We start from the raw sequence: 21,314 nt of genomic DNA, 5'->3' as shown, positions 1-21,314 counted from the left end.
AAATGACATGAACTACTCCTCCTTTATAGGCGCTTAACCTCTTATTCACCTCTAGGCCGACTTTGCCAAAATGAGGCAATTAAAATGATTTTTAAATAAATAACAAGGGCCGACTTTCATAAAATAAACTCAAGCGCTCAACTTGTTTTTATAATTAATTAACTTTATGCCTTTATAATTAATTTCGATTTTTAATAGGCAAAATTAATTAATAAATGTTATGCGTTATTTTTAAATGCCACTTAATTAAATTTTCAAAACCTATCGAATTTTAGCATTTAAAATAAATTCAATTGTTCGTTTGAACGCCAAAATTGGAGAATTGGGAAGAGTACAAACCTCATCGCCCTGGTCCCTGACTGAGGGACAGGAGCGATCCATCAACTTGGTCTTGATCCTTGCATTTTTGACGTTCAAAGTTTTCATCCTTACGTTGGAATTGCCATTTTCGCTAGGTCCTTCAAGCTTGATTGACTTGTTCTTGCAAATGAATGTCCTTTAGATATGATATCGCCCTGGTCCCTTGGAGAGGGACAGGAGCGATCTTCATGCTTTCTCCTAGATCTTACATCTTCGAACTCCAATTTTCATTGTGAGGGACAAACAATGTTATTCCTTCATTCTACTTTCATTTCACTTGAATTCAACGAGGCGTTTTGATGTTTAAAAGAATATCGCCCTGGTCCCTTGGAGAGGGACAGGAGCGATCTCTATGTCTTGGTCTAAATTTGCCATCTTTCAATCTTTGTTCTTCGTTCATTACCTTCCAAATGACGTCCTCGATCTTGCCTATCTTTGTATTGTCATGATTTTGAAGGAACATGAGTGTTTTAATAAAAATCGCCTTGGTCCTTGTCCAAAGGACAGGAGCGATATAATCTCTTTAGCTCAAATAATAACCTTTTGACGTTCAAAACCCTTGTATATCATCTTCAAAAGACACCTTAGACCTTGTATGACCTTGCAAAACATTGACTTAACGTGATTTTTGCATGAATTGGCCAATATATTCAATATCGCTCTGGTCCCTTCCTGAGGGACAGGAGCGAACTTCAACATTTTGAGCTTGTCCTTGTTTCGGCCAACTTGCAATTACTTTCATCGTGCAAAATAAAGTCCCTTGATCCTTCTTAGTCGCTTGATGCGTGATAAACTTTCAAAATTTATGCCTTTATGCAAATTTCGCTCTAGTCCCTTCCTGAGGGACAGGAGCGAACTGGGATATTTTAGTGCAAATCTTTCAATGTTGGCGACCTTTGATGCTTTGTGCTTGATTGGAACACTTCGAAACGTCTTTGCCATCTTGTTCTTTGTCTTGGAGTGTCTTGAATTTGGAGGAACGGCAATATAATCATCATATCGCCCTGGTCCCTTGGAGAGGGACAGGAGCAATATTGGTCCTGTAGACTTCATTTCATCTTATCTCCTTCAAAATTTATCTTCAACGGATTCGTAATGTACCCTTTCATTCATCCATGCCTTGGAATTCATTGTAACTTGGCAAGAAATTTGTCTAAGACAAAAATCGCTCTGGTCCCTACCTGAGGGACAGGAGCGAACTTGGGCATTTGGGTCCCTTGTTGACGTTTGATAATCTTCAATTTGTCTTCAATGGGTTCAATTCATCTCCTTTCTTACCTTCAAACATAAAACTTGCTTGATCTTTGCCCAGATCGTACCTTATGAAGAATTTCGCTCTGGTCCTTCAGTGAGGGACAGGAGCGAATTTGACCCTCTAGGCAAAAACTTCATCATTTCATTGTTTTTGATCAAGTCTGGATGCTCTATCATGCTCATTTCGTCCTTCACCATGCCTTTGATGTCTCAATTCGTCCAAACAAGGTCAGGAATGGCTCAAATAAGTATTATCGCCCTGGTCCCTTGGTGAGGGACAGGAGCGAAATTCGCTCTGGATCCTCACTGAAGGACATGAGCGAAATTTGACTTTTCGCACTCTCTATCAGGATAATTTTTATGGAATATAACATTTAAGTATAAGAAAGAAGAACTTATACTTTAAGTTATATTCCATATATACTTTCAGGATGTTTGAGAGTGGTTTCAGACCTCCAGGAGTTATATTGCAAAATCTAGTTTTTGGAGGTTTTTCAGTTTCCAGACTTAGTCAAATTTCAGGATCAGGACATTCCAGACTTAGCCAAATTTCAGGATCAGGATCTCACTCAAGCCGGACTTGCTACCCTATTGATCTCCCCGACAGCACTCAAAATGCAAAGGCCAACTAACAAAACCCTAAAAAACCCTAAAGAACAAACCCTAAAAAGCAAAAAAGCAAGGGTCCCCATTTGCAATGGGGCGATGTGTGAAAACGTCACAACAATCGTATGCATGTGATACAGTTGTGCAGCTTGCTAGATGGGAAGAGGTTGAACATCGTGATGAACATTGAGACTCTCATGATGCTTCTTTTCCTCCTACAAAGACTTTTTTTGGTTCTTTGGCTTCTATGACTCTTTCTTCTTATCTTCAAATCAGCATCTTGAGGCTGAGCACTCTAGTATTCAAACATCGACAAATATATCTAATGTTCGTACTCAAACATTTTGTTTGAATACATCATCCAACTGTGAGAAGTGAAGTCAAATTACAAGCACATCTCCTACAAAAGTACCGAATACCCCCATTGGTGCAAATCTCTTACTTGAATTGAGAGCATGCCTATATCATGCACTTACATGGTACTTAATTTGTCTTATCAGTCTCTATCATAATATAACTATGGTTTAGAATCTTGAGCAATTTTCGAAGGGATTATCTTCATCTTTGTTTCCTATCCTTCATCATTTTCCACATCATTCTGTTACAAGCACATCTCCTACAAAAGTACCGAATACCCCCATTGGTGCAAATCTCTTACTTGAATTTAGAGCATGCCTATATCATGCACTTACATGGTACTTAATTTTGTCTTATCAGTCTCTATCATAATATTACTATGGTTTAGAATCTTGAGCAATTTTTGAAGGGATTATCTTCATCTTTGTTTCCTATCCTTCATCATTTTCCACATCATTCTGGATGGTCTTCTTCAATTAAGCTCAGGATTCCTGATTCAGTTATGACTCTTTTTCAGCACCAGAATGGCAACAATTGAACAACTTTTAGATCTCCATCCTATTTCCACCCTTCATTCCACTTTGAGTGGGGAATTCAATGAACTTGCACCAATGGGCTTCTTCCTTCCAAAAGGAAGATGCGTTGTTCAATGCAAAGGGACCTATTTCAACACTATGTGAGACCATCTACACCTACACTCTCTCTCTCTCTAATATGTAGAGTTATTGATCTTGTAGGGGGCTAATCTATTTTTTGGGAGAATACATGGTCTTTCTCACTTTCCTCCCTCTTCTTTAGGGGAAGGGGGGAGGACACGAGGAGAAATGAGGATCTATTTTCTCTTTACTTTAGAAGGGGGCTTTTGTTCTTTTCTTGTGGGGCAAAAGTGGAGGATTCTTCTCTATGGGGAAGAATTACTTGTACATGGGCACCTCATTAGGCATATTGTCGACAAGACCCATCTTTTTCACCCACCTAACTTGTGCTTAAGGGGGGGTGTCAATGTAAGTTTTTATTTCTTTTCATTAGTTTATTAGGTATTTTCCAAGGTTGCATGGGTACGGGGTTTCTCGGAGACACCGGAGACTAGTACTGATACCAGTACGGCTATTTTTTCAAAATAGGAGACGGGGGTACTTGGAGACGCCAAATTTTTTTTAAATATAATTTAATGATTTATAGAAAATCTGAAAATATAATGACATTGAACTTTCAAAACAAGAATTAACATTAACTTTGAAGTTTAAGTACACAAATGTGAAATGAGTCAAATCAAAATGTCATACAAATGTCTAAAAGTGGAGCTCGCGTCAGCAATTTTTGCTTCTGCCCATGCGTCGTGTCAAACTTTTTGACTTTTGCACGTGTTTTTTAGGGTGGAGACGGGAGGGTTCATTGACGTGGAGTCTCCTATGTGCAGAGATGTCTCCCGATGGGTCTCCGGTGCGAGAGACGCGTACCAATCTTCGGTTCGCGTCCTAGGGGGTTGGGTTCGCATACCCATGCAACATAGGTACTATTTTCATACACCTAGTTTAGCTTTCTGAAGCAGGCTCATTTTGACTAATAATGGTAAGTGTAGTAAGTCGTGTCTTTTCATATTCCACATCCCTCATCTTTTGCATTTCTTTGAAATCCACTCACCTAGCTTTTCTTTTTCTATTTGCATGCTCTCTATTATGCATTTTATTTACTTTCTTGATTAATGGGGAATAGCATTGTTCAATCTATCATCTAGTCTTGAGTAGTGTTTTGGCTATCACTATGGCTTGGTTGATTTCTCTCTTATTGCACAATCAAATGAAAGTCACACAAACAACACTGAGAGGGGGGGAGGTGAATCAGTGTTATAAATTTTTCAATACTTTCAGAAAACTCAGTGATTATCAAACATAAGGATATAAAAATAACAGCATGACACACAACAAAAACACGTGATTATCAAACATAAGGATATAAAAATAACAGCATGACACACAACAAAAACACGTGATTATCACATGGAAAACCCTTTCAGGTAAAAAACCACGTTTCAAAATTTCTTCTATTTCAAATAAAAAGAGCACCAACCCAATGGGCTACAACCCAGATTACAAACTGAGCACCAACTCGGTGAAAATGAGACACCAATCTCTGATCAGCTATAATTCTTGATATAGAGGCTCCAACCTCTGTGAGAGCTCCAACTCTCATATACTGATAAATGTATACAAGGAACAGATTCTGACTCACACATGAAAGAGAAGCATCAAAATCTTTCAGGTCTACATGAACAGCACTACTTCCAGGGAAGCTATTCACCACTGTTAATGACAGCAAGCCCAGATTTTAAATTTTTCATTACTGAATATACCAACTGCCCCTTTTTCTATAAAAAAATTCTGCACCAATGTAGACTATTTATATGCTCCCTGATGCTGCACACCAACACAAAAAATCTCCAAACACCTTCAGCACACCTTTTTATATTCCACATAACACACACTTAGCCTTCAAAACACAATTTTATACACAGCCGCTTTTCACATTTCATTAAAGATTTCTGTCAAAACCGAAAATCATGGCTCCCCTTTTTAAAATCATAATTCCATTCGAATTTTTTACTAACTCCAACCTAACCAAATACGTCCTCTTTTGAATACAAATCGACAACACCATAGATGATTCAAACTTCCAAAGAGTATGGCATCGACTCACTTCATCAAGTTCTCAGCAACAGTAACCAAGACGCCACGGTTACACAACACCATGGCACACTTGTCCATCAATTAAAAAATTTAATGCGCACAGAGCCTAATAAAAGAATTGCGCTCTGCAAAAATAACGCCTTCAGCAGAAATTAAAAAAAATCCTCCACAACACCCGTAAAGGAATAATCGATGGAAGAAAATAATACTCGATAGGTGCAGATGCAACCTTGTTTTAAAAAAAAATTAATCAACGCAGCCCCATTCAAAATCAAAAACCTCCAGTTTTTACTAGCCCTATCATTTCTGCCTTGCACGAACAACACTTACAAAGTGCACTTAATAGGAATTTTCACGACTTATGCTGAGGCGGCCACAGTTAATTATCTATGGTGTAGGAAAAATAACGCACAGCATATAAGTTGATCTTCGACCACCCAGCCGTTACATAAAATCGAATCATCTATAAGTATGCACATTGACTTGTGAAAGAATTCAATAGACACAACGAACCTGTCAGCACAATATGCTCCTAACAAAAAATTCTGCTGGTTCTAATACAAAGTCGTAGTCTGCAAAAACTTAACGCCAGGAAGGGAAAGTAACGCATCAATAGTCAATAACCAAACTGCTTCCCTTAGAAAAAAAAATCGCATAGAAAACAAAGGATGGGTCCCACCAAAAATGATGTGGCACCAAATATGACAGAGCTGCTGACAAAGACCAAATGAGCAAACACTTGGATTAAGTTGACACTCAACTCGCACTCAACTTGCTGAAGCATATACTCTTACAGGCTTACAGCTGAAGTAGCAATTTGACATCAATGAATAATAAACTTCAACATCAAACAATTTCCTTAAGCTTGCAAATGATGATGTTGTAGGAAGCCCTTCTTTGAAAATCAATGGTGCAAACTGACCTTTTCAAGTGCTGCCAATGGTTATCAGAATTTGAAAAGCTTCCAATCTTGAGATCTCTCAAAACTTTGGCCTACTTGTTAATTTGTTTTTTATGACACTATGCAACACAGAATAAAATACTAAGTATTCTATCCTCTTGAAAAAAGACCTCTCGGATGCTAAACTATGTGATCAAACGAGACAACTTCAAGGTTCCGAGAGGATAGAATACTTAGTATTTTATCTATGTTGCATAGTGTCACAAAATACACATCAACAGAATTGGCACTAGGAGGGCATGATAGTGAATACATGAACAAATCAGTCGATGTTGGAGCTTATCAAGTCATATTTTGAAGCAGTTGCCAACAGAATTTGTACAAGGAAGGTCATCGGTGGATTATCAAGTGGATTCGCAAAAGAGGCTGGAACCAGAATGAGCTTTCAAGTTGAATCCAAGATTCGTTAGATCTCTTTTAGGTCAAAAATCCAAAAAAGTGAAAATTTTCAGAACATCCAAAAAAAAGTCAAAAAATCATAAAAAAAAAAATTCTCAATGGAGCAGTCGCAGTTTCATGGTAGAGATGATCAACAAGTAGATATTCTCAAGATTTGGTGGACTTTGAATGCACAACTACACCCATGTAGCTTGTCAGAATTTGCAATGCTAGGACAGTGCAGGATTCATGAGACAACCAAGCATGATGAAATACATTGCTTGACATTCCTATTAAGGATGCAGTTAGCACTACGAGGAAAAATCTTCTTTTGGGATGTCCCCAAGCCAAGGGTGGAATCAAGCAATTTCAGTGTCCCAGAGAGCAATGATCCTTTTCCAAGATTCGTAGGGATGATCGAAAAATCAGCTTGGTCTTGAAGGTGAAATATGCCTAGAAAGCATATTACTACCTTTATAGTGCAGGATTCACAATGCACCCCACTCCGAATTCACTTGCTCATTATGCAAAAAAACTATCAATCAAGCCAAATGCCAATTCGGATTGCCAATCCTATCCAAGGACGAGTGCGTTGTAGATAAAATTTGGAGTACATACCTTGAGGCGGAGAAGTACGAAGGAATAAAAGAGGAGTATTTTACAACTTCATCCCAAGAAGAAGAATCACAAGAAGACAGTGTAAGTGAACTGGTTGAAGCAAGAGAAATGGAGGCAAGTGAAGGTCATGGTACTGATTCAATAATCAAGCAAGAAGAACAAATCCTTAAGGAATACTCGTCCATGCTACAAAAGGAAGTTCTAGAGGATGAATTACAAGAAATTTCAAGCATCCTCGAGGTTGAAGATAATCAAATAAACAAATTGAATGAAGTGTAGACACCTAAAAATGTCTCATCACTAACATGTTAATTATTCGTCTTTATTATTTAAATACTTATTAATTATTTAATTAATCTAATTCTTATTCTACTAAACTAATTTAATCATCACCTTTTCACCATATTCTAATTATATCAATTTCTATCTCAATCAATTAATCAATTAACCCCCTTTCTTATTATTAATTAAATATTTATTATTTAATTAATTTCAATTTAATTACTTTAACTAAGTAATCTTTATTATTTAATTAAATTCAATTTCTAATAATTAAATAGTTTCTTTAAATTATTCAATTTTAACTAATTCATTCTTTCAAAATTCATAAATCTCCAAATTCTAATTTCAATAAATGTGCATTTCAATTTCATGATTTCAAAAATTAAAATTCAACTCAAATGAAAATTAAAATTGAATTTCAAATCAAAATCCTACAGCACATGCTAAAAATCCTGACTAATTAATCAATTCAATTAACTCAGTTAACTCCTCAATCACCTTTTCTAACTCCAAATCAGCTTTTTCTAACAAGGCAATCAGATCAGTTAACTAATCAATCTATCTAGTCATCTAATCAATCTATTCAATTGACTCATCAATCAAATGAGTTTATCTCTCAATCAATTTAGTTCAACTATCAATCAGCTTTTTAGCTCACTTTAATTCCACCTCTCAATCAATCTCCTCCCAAAATCTATAAATTGAGCATTCATATCTCATTTTCAAAATCATGATCTTCAAATTCTTGTATCGATCTTATGCAGGTTAGCAACGCAATACTGAGAGCCATCATATCACGAGAAGCATAAGAACAATGGAAGCGACTTGCGTCTATGCGATAGGGAGTTTTTATTGAATTTATCTATAGCCTTATTGTTTTGATTGCATGTTTTTATTGATATTATGAAATTCATTAATTAGTTGGGTTTTCGTGATTTCCCTTATTCTAATTAGCCTAGTTTTTGATTAATAATCCCGTAATACATTTGGTGAACCCAACGTGAACTCACACCTCTCTTTTAAATTCATATTTTAAGAGGTTTTTGATCTTAATTGGTGTTTTATTCAAAAATTTCAAAACTAACATTGTGCAGATCAGGTTCCAGGCAAGACTGTAGGCTATTCAAAGATTTTATCATATCTTCCAAACGATTGAGAATTTCTCCATGATTTTTTTACTGTAGGTTAATGATCATCTCACAACTCTAAAGTCCAAGAATCAGCCTTAGATCGTCATTTTTGAGTGAGATATGGTAGTTTCAATATTTTTCATAAATCTTTGATTTTTGGAGCAAATAAACGAATTTCTCTGAGATTTTTTTACAGTAGGTTAAGGATCACAAGCCATGCCTACAGTAAAAAATTCAGACCTGTAGCATCTGTTTTGAACGAGATATCATACCACGAGAAGCAAAAGAACAATGGAAGTGACTTGCATCTATGCAATAGGGAGTTTTGATTGAATTTATCTATAGCCTGATTGTCTTGATTGCGTGCTTTTATTGTGTTATGAAATTCGTTAATTAGATAGGATTCGTGATTTTCCTATTATTTTGATTAGCAATGATGAATTTTAGCGTAACACATGAAGAATTACAAATTATCACAAGTGAGGTTAAGTATGAAGAACAATTCAAAGGGGCGTTGAAGGACATCATTACTACAATGCTATTTAAAGGGATGCTGAAAGATCTCATGCAAGAGATACAAAAAGAGTCACTACCAAAAAAATTTCAAGACAAACAAGTTGCAGCGAGTGATATGATTCATCATGAATGCCAGCCTCCCGAGATATTGTTGGAGGACGAGGTACCACCAAAGATTGTGTTCGAGGATCAACTAGAAGAAATTTTTGAAGATCAACCTATCAAAGAGTCTCTAATTTTTGAGGATATGCTTATGGAGTTTCATAAAGATGCGTGGTTTATGCAAGATGTCACTATGAAAGCAAACAATGTTAAGCTATTTGAAGGGCGCAAAGCTTATTTCAAGAAGAACTTGCAAATGAGAATCAACATGTCATAGATGGGTGTGGAGTGATACATCACCAATGGCGACCTCCTAAAGCAACTGATGATTTCTCTTCTTACGATGCGATCGTGGAGAGCACACTAGAGTTTCTACTTGAGCTCGAAACATGCCAGGTTGTCTCTTTCCTTGATCTTAATTTTGTAAGTTTCTATGATTTTGATTATGAGGGTTTAGAAAAAAACAACTTGCATATGGATAGATCATGGACCTAATGAGTCGCCCCAATTGATAATCTTACATGAGGTCTTGATTGAGTATGAGAGTTGCAAGGTGAGAGACTACTTCTCAAAGTTTAAGGATAAATTTGCAAAACTTTGAACTGTGACTAATGACATGCTCTTGTTGCACATTTTGAGAAACCACATGAGATCATGTACATATTTTGGTTATTTGAGTCTTGGTTGTCTTAGGCATCTTGTGTATAGTATAGTTTTAGAATAGGTTTTCTTTCATGTGCACTAGTTTAGAAGCTTTTGTTGAGCCTTGTTCTTAATTTGCCTTGAGTCATTTGACTTATGATTGTTAGGTGGCTCAAGTTTGCTTTTTGTTTAAGTTTGCTTTAGTTAGTCATTGCTTAGTTTAGGAGTCCTAAGTGGGAGCCTTTGCTTGTGAGAAAGGTGTTTGTGTTGTTTTCTCATGCACTGGCACAATTTAGATTTCATGTTCGGTTCATTTCCTAGATATCTACTTATGAAGTGCTTTAGAATCCAAGGTTGTTCTTCTCCAATTTTATCATTTGGTTAGGACTTGTACTTGACTCGGAACAAAATCACTTATTGTGTCTTGATACCGACATCTTTCGATTACTATATTTTACACACTTAATCAATTGCTCTAAGTCATTGTGGTTTCTTTGGTGAAGTCATGGCTAACAAAAAATCTTAAATCCTACTTCAGCGCCACTATAATTCTCAAACCCATGTGAGCTTCATTGCTTATGAGAAAAGAAAGCAGTATCAAAAGAAAGAAAAAAAGGAGAAAGAAACGAAAATCAAAAAAATTAAAAAATGAAATGAAAAGAAATATCAAAATACTTGGCTTTGGGAGTGCGGACATCTCTATAGGTACTAGAAGAAAATTTACCAAAAGTAGAGCAATCTCCATGAGATTACAGCAATAACCTCGTCGGGGCTATGGACACTCGCTGGCAGTGAGGCTCTATCTAGGATGCTTTTGGAGTCAGGATAACTACATGGATCGTCATAGTGGATTCTAAGGGTCACAATGTTCTTATGAGTCTGAATGAATCATTTGCACACACCTGGGTAATCAAAGACTAAGTGCCTTGAAACAATTTGGGATTCTTCTTCCCTTTTGAGTATGTTTCCTAGTCTTTAGGTAGGTTGGGTTGAATTTTCCAAAGGTTCTAGGTTTGGATTGAGTTTTTATCTTTATAATGCTTAGGAACATTTATTCGAGGTGGCACTAGATGTTGTGATGTTTTCACACATTGTCCATTGCAAATGGGGACCCCCAATTTTTCGCTTTTTAGGTAGATGTTTTGCTTAAATTGCCTTATCTTAGCAATAATTTCTTGGTTTTAATCTTTGCTTATGAGAGGTTGTTGTATCAAGATCAAAGTTGTCACAAAGCAAGAAATGTAATCAAAGAATGCAAAAGGTTGTCAAATTGCAAGGAAGTCATCTGGAATGCTAAGTTGTCCAAGTGTTTGCAAGCTAATGTAAATTTTGTGATGAGCAGGTGAAAAGTCCCTATGGAGATTGAATCTCCACTCCTAAGATTTGAAGTAAAGAATGATGATGAAAATCCATTTAATCCCTATGGAAATCAAATTTCCCACCTTGGAAATAAACAAGCAATGCGAATTTGAACAATTTCAAAGGAAATTCATAAGGATTAATTTGTCCCTAAAAAGGTCGAATTTCCATTGTTCAAGGCATTGAAAAAACTAGTAAAAATCCATAGGGACAAATCAAGGAAAATCATGGATCAAAAAGTCCCTATACATATGGATTTTCCACTCCAAGCCTCAAGATCAAATTACCTATGAGAAGTCGCAACAAAAATAGGTATCAAATTTGTCCCTATACATATGGATTTTCCACTCCAAGCCTCAAGATCCAATTACCTATGGGAAGTCACATCTAAAAGTAGGGACAAAATGAGGATCAAAAGTCCCTATAAAATTTGAATCTCCACTTTAAGTTAAAAAGTTGCTAAGGAAAAATGGATTTTCATATGGACTAATTCTTGTCCCTATGCCTATCGAATTTCCACTTGGAGATAAACTTGCAAAGGAAAAATGGATTTTCACATGGACTAATTTTGTCCCTATGCACATTGAATCTCCACTCAATGTTAAAAGCTTGCAAAATTTGAACGAAATTCATAGAGACAAAACAATTTTTTATAAGGATTAAATAGTCCCTATGCATATCGATTTTCGACTTGTGGATGAACCATGCTAAGGTAGTGCGAACTTTCATAGGCACTAATTCTGTCCCTATACATGTTGAATTTCCACCTTGCAAAACCTTAAGCGCTACACCTTAATTGATCATGATTTAATTCGAAAAATTGCACAAAAGGTGAAAGGAGGTAAGCTTAATTATTAAGTGCAAAACAAATACAAGTTTTAATTGAAACAAACATAAAAATTTCTAAAGGCAAGTCGGCTGGAAGTATACGAAGGTGAAAGGGTGCAATTATTCAAGAGAAAGACATATAAAGTGAAGGAGGAAGCGCCCCATTTCAAACCAAACTCAAGTCTGCCCTTCTAAATTTGCATCCAAGGGAATAAAACAAGTTCGCATCGAAAGGAAGAAGATATTCATGATAATGAGCACAAGGAATTCAGCATTAAGAGGCGAATTGTGGGAGATTAATCATTGCAAGAGGAGATTCAAGAGGGCTGATCACAGATCAAAGCCCTCATTGCCTGTAAATAAGGATTTTCAGGACATCCTTTCAGGTCCTAGCAATCAGATTTGAGGTCAAATTTGCAGATTTTGATCAATTTTCCTTGAAATTTTGATGTGAAGGACTATTTCCAAGTTTTTGAAGGGTTTCATGATGCAAATTTTGTGAATTATCTTACTTGAGGTTTCATTCATAATCAAGATTTAAATGTTTTCTTTTTCTTTTTCAGGTTGAATGCAAGCAATGTGGTGTATGGAGTGTGGAGTGAAGGACTTCACCATATAGAGAAACTTGAATAATGCTATGAGGAGGAATTAAGGTTCAAATCCAAGAGAAGATGAAGGATTGATAGCAAGTGGATACGGGATGAAGCACGATAATGAATAAATTCGATATACGCAAGACAAGGAACCAAGTGCAAAAGAGGACTTCACCAAGGGAAAGAAACTTTTTTAACTCAAGGATTAGCTCAAGACACGAAGAGAGCTTCACCATGATGGCGAACAAATGAAGGAAAGACAGACATGACAAGGATGAGAAAATCAAAATCAAGGCTAGTACAATAACAAAGATACTTCATGCATCATGAGGATGATCAAGCATGAACAACATGAAGGAGTTTTAGGTCAAGAGGTTGTGTTCAGCATGAAATCAAGAACTACATCAATGTAAGAGACAGTCAAATGAGACAACATCACAAAGGTGAATGAGGATCAACATATCAAGTCTTGGAGGAAGATAGTGACAAAGACAAAAGGATGTTTTACAATCTTGAATTTCCTCCAAAAATTCAAGAATTATTGCTAGTACTCCAAAGTGAAGGACTTCAAGGAAAAAGATTCAGTAGAACAAGGCAAGTCAATCTAGTCTACAAGTCAAGCTGAGGTGGCATTCCAGTCATCATTCCACCAATCAAAGGATTCCAAGTTAAAATGTCTAGCTACAATGAACCTAATGGATCCCATGGATGCACAAACTTCGAGATACCTAACCTCATATTTCATTGGCTTACATTCAAAGATGGACATGTGTCCAATTCTATATAATTATTTCATTAGCCAAAAGGAGTTTGTTGTAACAAACCCTAATTAAGGTTTTATCTTGTAATCTTGGCCATTGATTTGAGAATCAATCTAAGCCATCCATTGTAAAGAGACCTCTATATAAGGCTCAAATCTCTCATTGTAAAGGTTAATAGTTAGCAGCTAGACAATTAGGAGAATAGCTAGTAGATCATTAGCACTTAGAGTAGGAGGAGAAACTTGATATTGTTGCCAAGACTTGTGAATAAATATACTTTTCATTGAAGATATGGTGGAATGTGTTGTTCTTTCTACATGTTGTATGGTTTCTTGTTACTTCTCAAGTTTTGGTTGAAGTTTATTGATTATGACGGAGAAGTGTGTGGATGTTGATAATTCTTTAGTTCATACTTTTTGTGGTTTGTTGATTGTAAGCTACAATGCAAAGTTAACCTGAACCTTGTTATTGTGCTAAGTTCAATTGTTGATATATGTTCAAGTTGCGCCATATTTAAGTATTTGAAAGGATGTTCATGTAATGAAAACCCTTATCATCCTTAGAAGATTGCACTAGTTTTGTGCAGTTGTTCCTAGCATGGCAAAGCAAAACTTAGTTTAAGGAATGTGTCCGTCCAAACATCATCCATTGTTATCATTAGTCTTAGAATTAGATTAGTTTCTCAACACTTAATTCCTTTTGCTAATTGTTTTCCAAGTCAAGTAAGTTCTCATGTTCCAGCAACATTCATGTTCAACTTAAGTCCCCCTTGTGATTCCAGCAATGTCAAATCATATATCACTGGGTCTATCCACGTATAAAGTCAAGACCTGACTATCGAAGCCTTGGAGTTGTCTCGTTTGATCACATAGTTTAGCATCCAAGAGGTCTTTGTTCCAGAGAGGAGAGAATACTTAGTATTTTATTCTGTGTTGCATAGTGTCATAAAAACAGCTGCCTTCAATGTGGAGCCTAAATTTGTCGTCTTAGCTTTATGATTCCACTGATTCACCAACCCTTAGATCAGCTTTAGATTTTGAGATCAACGGTAAGTAGAGCTCTTAAAGTGTCAATGGTAGGAGGTCTTTTAAGAGTTCTGCAATAGAGACATACGTGTAGCGTCAATGTTGAAGACTAATCTTAACTTGCACCTGTTTCCTAGGAGTTCCATTGTAGACCAACATGTTCCACACCTTTCAGCTACCTTTTCTCTTATTTTAGTCATGATAGAATTATGACTATTATCATCCCACTCAAAACCCAAAAAATTCCATTGCCTTGTCCAGTGATTGTTAAGTTCATTCAGGCTTATTCTCTCTGTCTCTTGAGCTGTTTATCTTTTAGGATCATGTGAGCATAATTATAATTTTATGCTTACTTATAAAACTGTCATAAATAATGCAATGTCAACTCCAGAAACTGAACCAATATAATCAAAATTACTTCATTTTACTGGTTAATTTAAAACCCAGATTTGTGAGTGTAGTAGAGAACAAGTCAACTATGCATCATACATCAAAGCATGTATATCTACTACCATATTTTAGCCAATATTTTATTCGTATCATTTTATTGATAGCTTACCATGCCCTTAATCTATTAATGTTTTTGTTCACATGTCAAACTGTCTGATAAATGTGTCCATACTGAGATCGTGCCAATAGGAAGCTCCAAGTGGTTCAAGTCAAAAGCAATTACCAAAATTTAGGTTTACTCTCCAATTCTAATCTTTAAACTGAAATGCTTGGGGTGGAAGGGGAAAGAAAATATCCAAGATAAAAGTAAAGGAGGGGATGCATCAAAATAATTGATCATTTCGACAACACTTAACTATGTAACATAGAACAAAGAACCTACAACAAATTTGAGATAAACACAATTATTCTCAATGTGAAGTTAGGAAATTCAACACCACTCAAATTGAACATCCACACACAATATTATGATAAGAGCTAAGTTCAGCCAAAGACCATTTTAATAAATGTTTCAAGAAATACTCAGTTACAATAATCATCCCATTCAAAACCCAAAGAATTGCCTTGCCTTGCCAAGTGATTGTTAAGTAAGTTCTCGCCTATAGTCTCTGTCTCTTGAGCTGCTATCTTTTAGGATCATGTGAGCATAACAACAATTTCATGCTTACAAATAAAATTGCCATAAACAATGAAATGTTAATTTTCTAGAAATTGAATTGAGACGATCAAAATTACTTCATTTTGATAGTTAATTTAAAATACAGATTTGTGAGTATGATAGAGAACAGGTCAACTATGTAACATATATCAAAGCACGCGCATCTACTACAATATAATCCAATATTTTATTAGTGTCATTTTATTGACATCTTGCCATGCCCTTAATCTATCAATATTCCTGTTCATCAAACTCTCTGATAAATGTGTTCATAGTGAGATACTGCCAATGGGAAGCTCCAAGTGGCTCAAGTTAAAATCAACAACCAAAATTTAGGTTGACTCTCCCATTTTGTAATGCCCCTAAGGAGAGATTATTAATGTTATAAAACTGAAAATAAATAAAGATTTACCTTAATAATGGTGAAAAGGCATGTGAAGGGTTGTGTCTCATGAAGGGATAAAGTATATAAGGAAGATCAATCGAGGAGAAGAGGATGGCAATTTGGAAGTTATTTTAATATTATTATCCCTTGTCGAATGTGAACTGCAGTTCAGCAACCTAAGGACAAAACCCCTCAAGCTACTCCTTAATTTCCATTTCCATTGCCAAGTTAGTGGATGAAAACCCCTGATTCAGGAAATTTCTAAGACATTTCAAAGGCATTCAAATATAGAGATATCACTGCAGGTTGGAGGAAGATTTGCAGCAGAGATAAGAGGATACATTCTACAATTTTCCGAAATACATTCTAAGCATGAGATCTGAATTATATTATAAACTGCTAAGCATAATTTCTAGGTTAACTTCATACTTATAATTAATTGTGCAGCTATTATTATGAGTGAGGGTTAATTATATTTAAAAGACATAAGGAAAATTTTAAAAGGGGAGATACAAATGGTATCAGAGCTATATCTTGCCAGCCTGTGAATCTTCTTCCATATGCAATTTAGTAATAGAGCCAGCAGATATTATCAAAGAAAACTAAGAAAAACTCAAAACTCTAAGGACAAAGTGACAGAAGCCCCTCTAGATTCTGAAACAACATAAATAAAAAAGGTTAGAGAAAGTAACAATTGAGATTATGCTTATGAAATAGATAGAAAATTTGACCTTATGATAGATATGATGAGGCAAATGTTACATAAGATAAATAATGCAGAAAATTCCAAAAAGATAGTGGGGAAACTTTTAACAGTAGCAATAATGGTCATAAAATTTACACGTAACGAACCAAGGTTGGGTCTGTGGATAGACAACTTCATCTCACATTCATTAAAAGAGGAAAAGTGTTGCCACTGAAGAAACACAAAATTCAATGAGATATATCACTGCTCGTTATGTAGAATATAGAAATCTCCGTAGAGAAATCCAAGAAGCAATGTCTCTCACAAACTACATAAATATGAAGAGAGGAAGAAATGGATCAAGAATGGAGCCTAGACCCCAGCCAAGACAAAATGAACACTTCAAGCTTTTGGTAGGTTAACATTATCTACATTTGATGGATCTAATAAGAGTACTGCTCGTGCATGGGTCTAAAAATTAGATACATACCTTATCATTGAGACTGAAGATGGTGCCATCAAATTTCCAACCTTACACTTGGAAGGATCAGCCCATGAATGGTGGTACCATGGGTTGGTTACCCAATGTCATAAATTAATAGACACATGTCACACGTATGATGAATTTTGCAAAAGGTTAATGGAGAGATTTGACAGAAAGGATCCAAAGTCCATTTTAGAGAATTTTTGTCAGAGAGGATCCAATGAGGAAGGACTTCTTCAATTTTTGGGACTTATTGTCATAAGGATAATTTAGAAACTCCTGCTGTAAAGAAGAGCATCAATGTCACAAATGAAGGCCGGAAGCCTGCTAGGATCCAATGAGGAAGGACTTCTTCAATTTTTGGGACTTATTGTCATAAGGATAATTTAGAAACTCCTGCTGTAAAGAAGGAGCATCAATGTCACAAATAAAGGCCGGAAGCCTACTATGTTTTCAAACTAGTTACTAAATGCTGCTGCTAGATGTCATAAGTCCTACATTATCAATGATACGTCAAATGTTTGTATTATAAACAATGAACCATTCATGCATTAGCCTTTAAACGCATGGCCTAGACCAATGTATAACTTCTATGCCTGATAGTTCCCTCCTCTGATGAAACTCGAGAGGACATTTGATCCTACTAATATTAGGGCAACTGATACTGTCCTTCCAAATTGAAAAATAAGCTGGATGCATGGACTTTCATTTTTCTGCATGCTATCGAGTAAATTCCATTTATGTAATTCTGCTTAGAAAGTTTCAACGCATCATTTGTTCGAGTCGGTTCACTTCTTTTCTAAATAGTTTCTCTATAACATAAGGTGACTTTGATTTAAGATTTCGATAGGACATGTATGAAAAGTTTTCTAAATAATTGCAATATTATTTTTATACTGCATTTTGAATGGGAAATCAATTGTGATGTTCAATTACTGACTAGCCTGGTGATGCAAATAAGTTATAGTATATTAATGAATAAAACAAGTTATGTACCTTGCTGAAGGCCCTGGCCGGATTTCTGGTTAAGTACAATATTCAATATAATACAAAGTTATGATTTCATTCCATTTTCTAAATGTTTTCTCCTTTAAAGAAGACGGTATATGTGACAAGCAATTGAGAGAGACTCCTATCCTCATTCCCAACCCTCAACCCCATGACAACTAAACAAGAGTAAGTATGGGCACTTTTAAAAGGAACACTAACCTGAACAACTCCAGAGAATGAGGTGCTCCAACCATAAGTAGATGAGAGAGGCACGATGGCAACAGACATTACAACTCTGTCAGCGTTACAGAGCCCCAATGCCAGTGCCACCATTGCGACAACCTTCACTCTCTCTGAAGTAATAAATTCCACCAAGCCTGACGACTGTGATGCTCCTGAGACTGCACCCAACTTACCCATAGATTCAGGAAGTCCTTCATCTGCTCCGGAAACCACCTGAGCCCTAATCTCCAGGAGTTTCCTCAATCCATTTGTATTATTCCTGTTTTGGGTCCTTGAATCTCTAATCAAATCACTAACCTCATTGAATTTCCTTAAGTCTGTACTAATCCTGTATTGGGTTCTTAAATTTCTCGTCAAACCAATGCATTTGTGCATTTTCTGGGAGAAATTTAAGCACCCAAATCTTGCCACTCTGGCAAAATAGTGGCATGATTGGCTGTTCCTCAGTGTAGGACTGCCTTGAAGTTTCTGAAATGGTGGTCTCCTATCCATTAAAGAACAGGAGCTGCCCACCATTGATGAATAATGTTAGGAGCAAAATTAAAGGTAAGCCCGAGTGGGTATTGAAGAGACCTTGAGTTTCTATTGAGAAAACTAATTAAATGGAAAAAATTACTTGAAACTGATTTGCGGATGTACCCAAGAGCATATTGGGGCTCTTATCTACACGTGCACTTCTGTTACAATATTTTATGTACAAACTAGGAATAGATTTCTTCATTTGTATGAACCGCGGATAATGCATAGGTGTTCCGGTATACACAGAAACCAGGTGCCGAGCAGGATGGTGTGTTGCGAGCATTTCTAACATTCAAATTAGGTATGTGGACTGTAGTAGGAAAGTCGTCTTAATTCCCTAATGAAATCTTGGGCCCGGCTAATGCATGAAATTGTTATTTTAATCCCCCCTTATCTAAAACAGGTCATAAAGAATTTTCAAAGAATCATAGCACAATTTTATACCATTGAATAATCTTTTATGCAGACGCCTCGCCACTAGCGAGAAAGATATTTGTTTGTCCACAGTTTCGGTTTATAAGAATAAAAAGGATTCAAATCATATTCAAAATGTTGAAATCAAGTTTAAAACTAAAAAATTAAAAATAAAAGGAAGACAAGATTAAATGGATAGAAAAGAAAGCACATTAGTAGGATAATCAAGTAAGTCAAATCTCAATCCAGCTTTAGTGAGGCGGTCTCCCCCTCTTCTTTTTTTTATTTTTATTATATCAAAGGTCTCTTTAACAAGATTTCCAATGTTTTCTAAAGAGGGCATTTGACGTTCTGTTATGTCCATTTGTACTCTTAGGAATCACATACCTTCTTCCAAAGACTCTGTTGACTCCTTTCTCAGATCAAGAGTCTACAAAGTAGTTTGCTCCTATGGCCTCCCTACATTGGTGAAACAAGTTGTTCAGTTGACACTAGAATAAAAGAGCATTACGTTGACTTAACATGTCCTTAAGTCAGCCCTTGTTGAAAACTCTCACAAGACCAAGCACCATATCCCTTTAGAAGACAATAAAATCATGATAAAAGAAAACAACTATTTCAAGAGAAGATTTAAAGAAGACACTAAAATTGCAATCACCATGATAAACTTAATCGTGATAATGGTTTGAATTTGAACTCACGTGGTACCCCCTTTTAAACCACCCAAATACCAACCTCCACCTACCCATCTGATTCTCCTTTCCCCTCTTGCCCCCCCTCTTTTGTTTTTCTTTATTCTCATTCTCTCTTTCCTACTCTAATGACATGTTTTTTTTTCCTCGTAGACCACCTTCTCCTCCTTTCTCTAGTTTTGTGAGAAGTATTTTCTTTTTCTTGTTCCCTACTTAAGTTTTGTAACTTGCTCATCTTTCTCTTGGGGATCATTTTATTCGGTTTGTTAATTTTAATTTCACATTTATGCATTGTCTTTTTTTCATTTTTTATTGTTTCTACTTTTTAGATATTTTTTCTCATTCTTTAAATATTGTTCTCACTAGATTATATATAATCACTCTCAGTAGTTTCACACAAACTAGTGGAAATACATAATTGCTTCCCTTAGTTTCAATAAATTAGTGGGATATATATATATATATATATACACAAACTAGTGGGAGCAATTTTATATATATATATATATATATACACACAAACTAGTGGGAGCAATTATATATATACACAAACTAGTGGGAGCAATTATATATATATAATTGCTCCCACTAGTTTGTGTATATATATAATCGCTCCCACTAGTTTGTGTGTACATATATAATCATTCCCACTAGTTTGCATGTATATATACATAAGATTGCTCCCACTAGTTTGTGTGTGTGTGTGTGTGTGTGTGTATATATATATATATATATATATATATATATATATATATATATATAATTGCTCCCACTAGTATGTATGTGTGCGCTCTCACGTGTGCCCATTCCCACTTGTGTGTGTGTGTGTGTATGTGTTTATGTATGCGTGCGCGCGCTTTAAGTTTTTGCTTTGATTCTATTTTTTCATTTTATTAATTCAATTTATTATATTTCTTTTATTTATCTGTATTTTTCATTCTATCATTACATTTACATTTAAATAACATTTAGCTAGTTTAGTTTCTTGTTTTATTTCTTTTTGTTTGTTAAATATTTCTTTTCCTTATATCTTTTGTACATTTTATAATTTTTCTTCACTTTTCATTTTTTTTATATTCTTTTAATAGTTTTTTTCATATTTTATATTTATTTTCATCATCTCATTTCTTAATTTTTTCATAATTTTTCTCATTTTTTTATCTTGGTTTTATTTCTTGTTATTTGAATTATTTGTTCTCCTTGTCTTTTCCACAAATTGTCAACATTTTTATGCATTTCTTCTTTGAATTTAAACCTATTGTTTTTTTCCTCTTATTTAGCCTTATTTACAGTTATTTAATGTATTTCTTTGACTATTTTTATTCTCTTGTCAAT

General features: G+C 35.4%; 1 protein-coding gene across 3 annotated transcripts in view; it reads right to left on the bottom strand.

Annotated features, from left to right (window-relative positions):
* The window catches only part of LOC131030585 (probable anion transporter 3, chloroplastic), a 70,763-nt gene extending 51,518 nt beyond the window's left edge, over nucleotides 1-19,245 (bottom strand). The window contains exon 1 of one of the 3 annotated variants that reach the window (XM_057961449.2): nucleotides 18,331-19,245. In XM_057961449.2, coding sequence (XP_057817432.1) covers nucleotides 18,331-18,870 — 540 coding nt within the window. In that variant the 5' untranslated portion in view covers nucleotides 18,871-19,245. The remainder of the gene's footprint in view (nucleotides 1-18,330) is intronic. The other 2 variants (XM_057961451.2, XM_057961450.2) reach the window with 2 other exon arrangements.
* Between the last annotated feature and the right edge of the window lie 2,069 nt (nucleotides 19,246-21,314).

The sequence above is a fragment of the Cryptomeria japonica genome, chromosome 8 (assembly GCF_030272615.1).
Source record: "Cryptomeria japonica chromosome 8, Sugi_1.0, whole genome shotgun sequence".
NCBI classification, from domain to species: Eukaryota; Viridiplantae; Streptophyta; class Pinopsida; order Cupressales; family Cupressaceae; genus Cryptomeria; species Cryptomeria japonica.
This window is presented reverse-complemented; position numbering and strand designations above follow the sequence as displayed.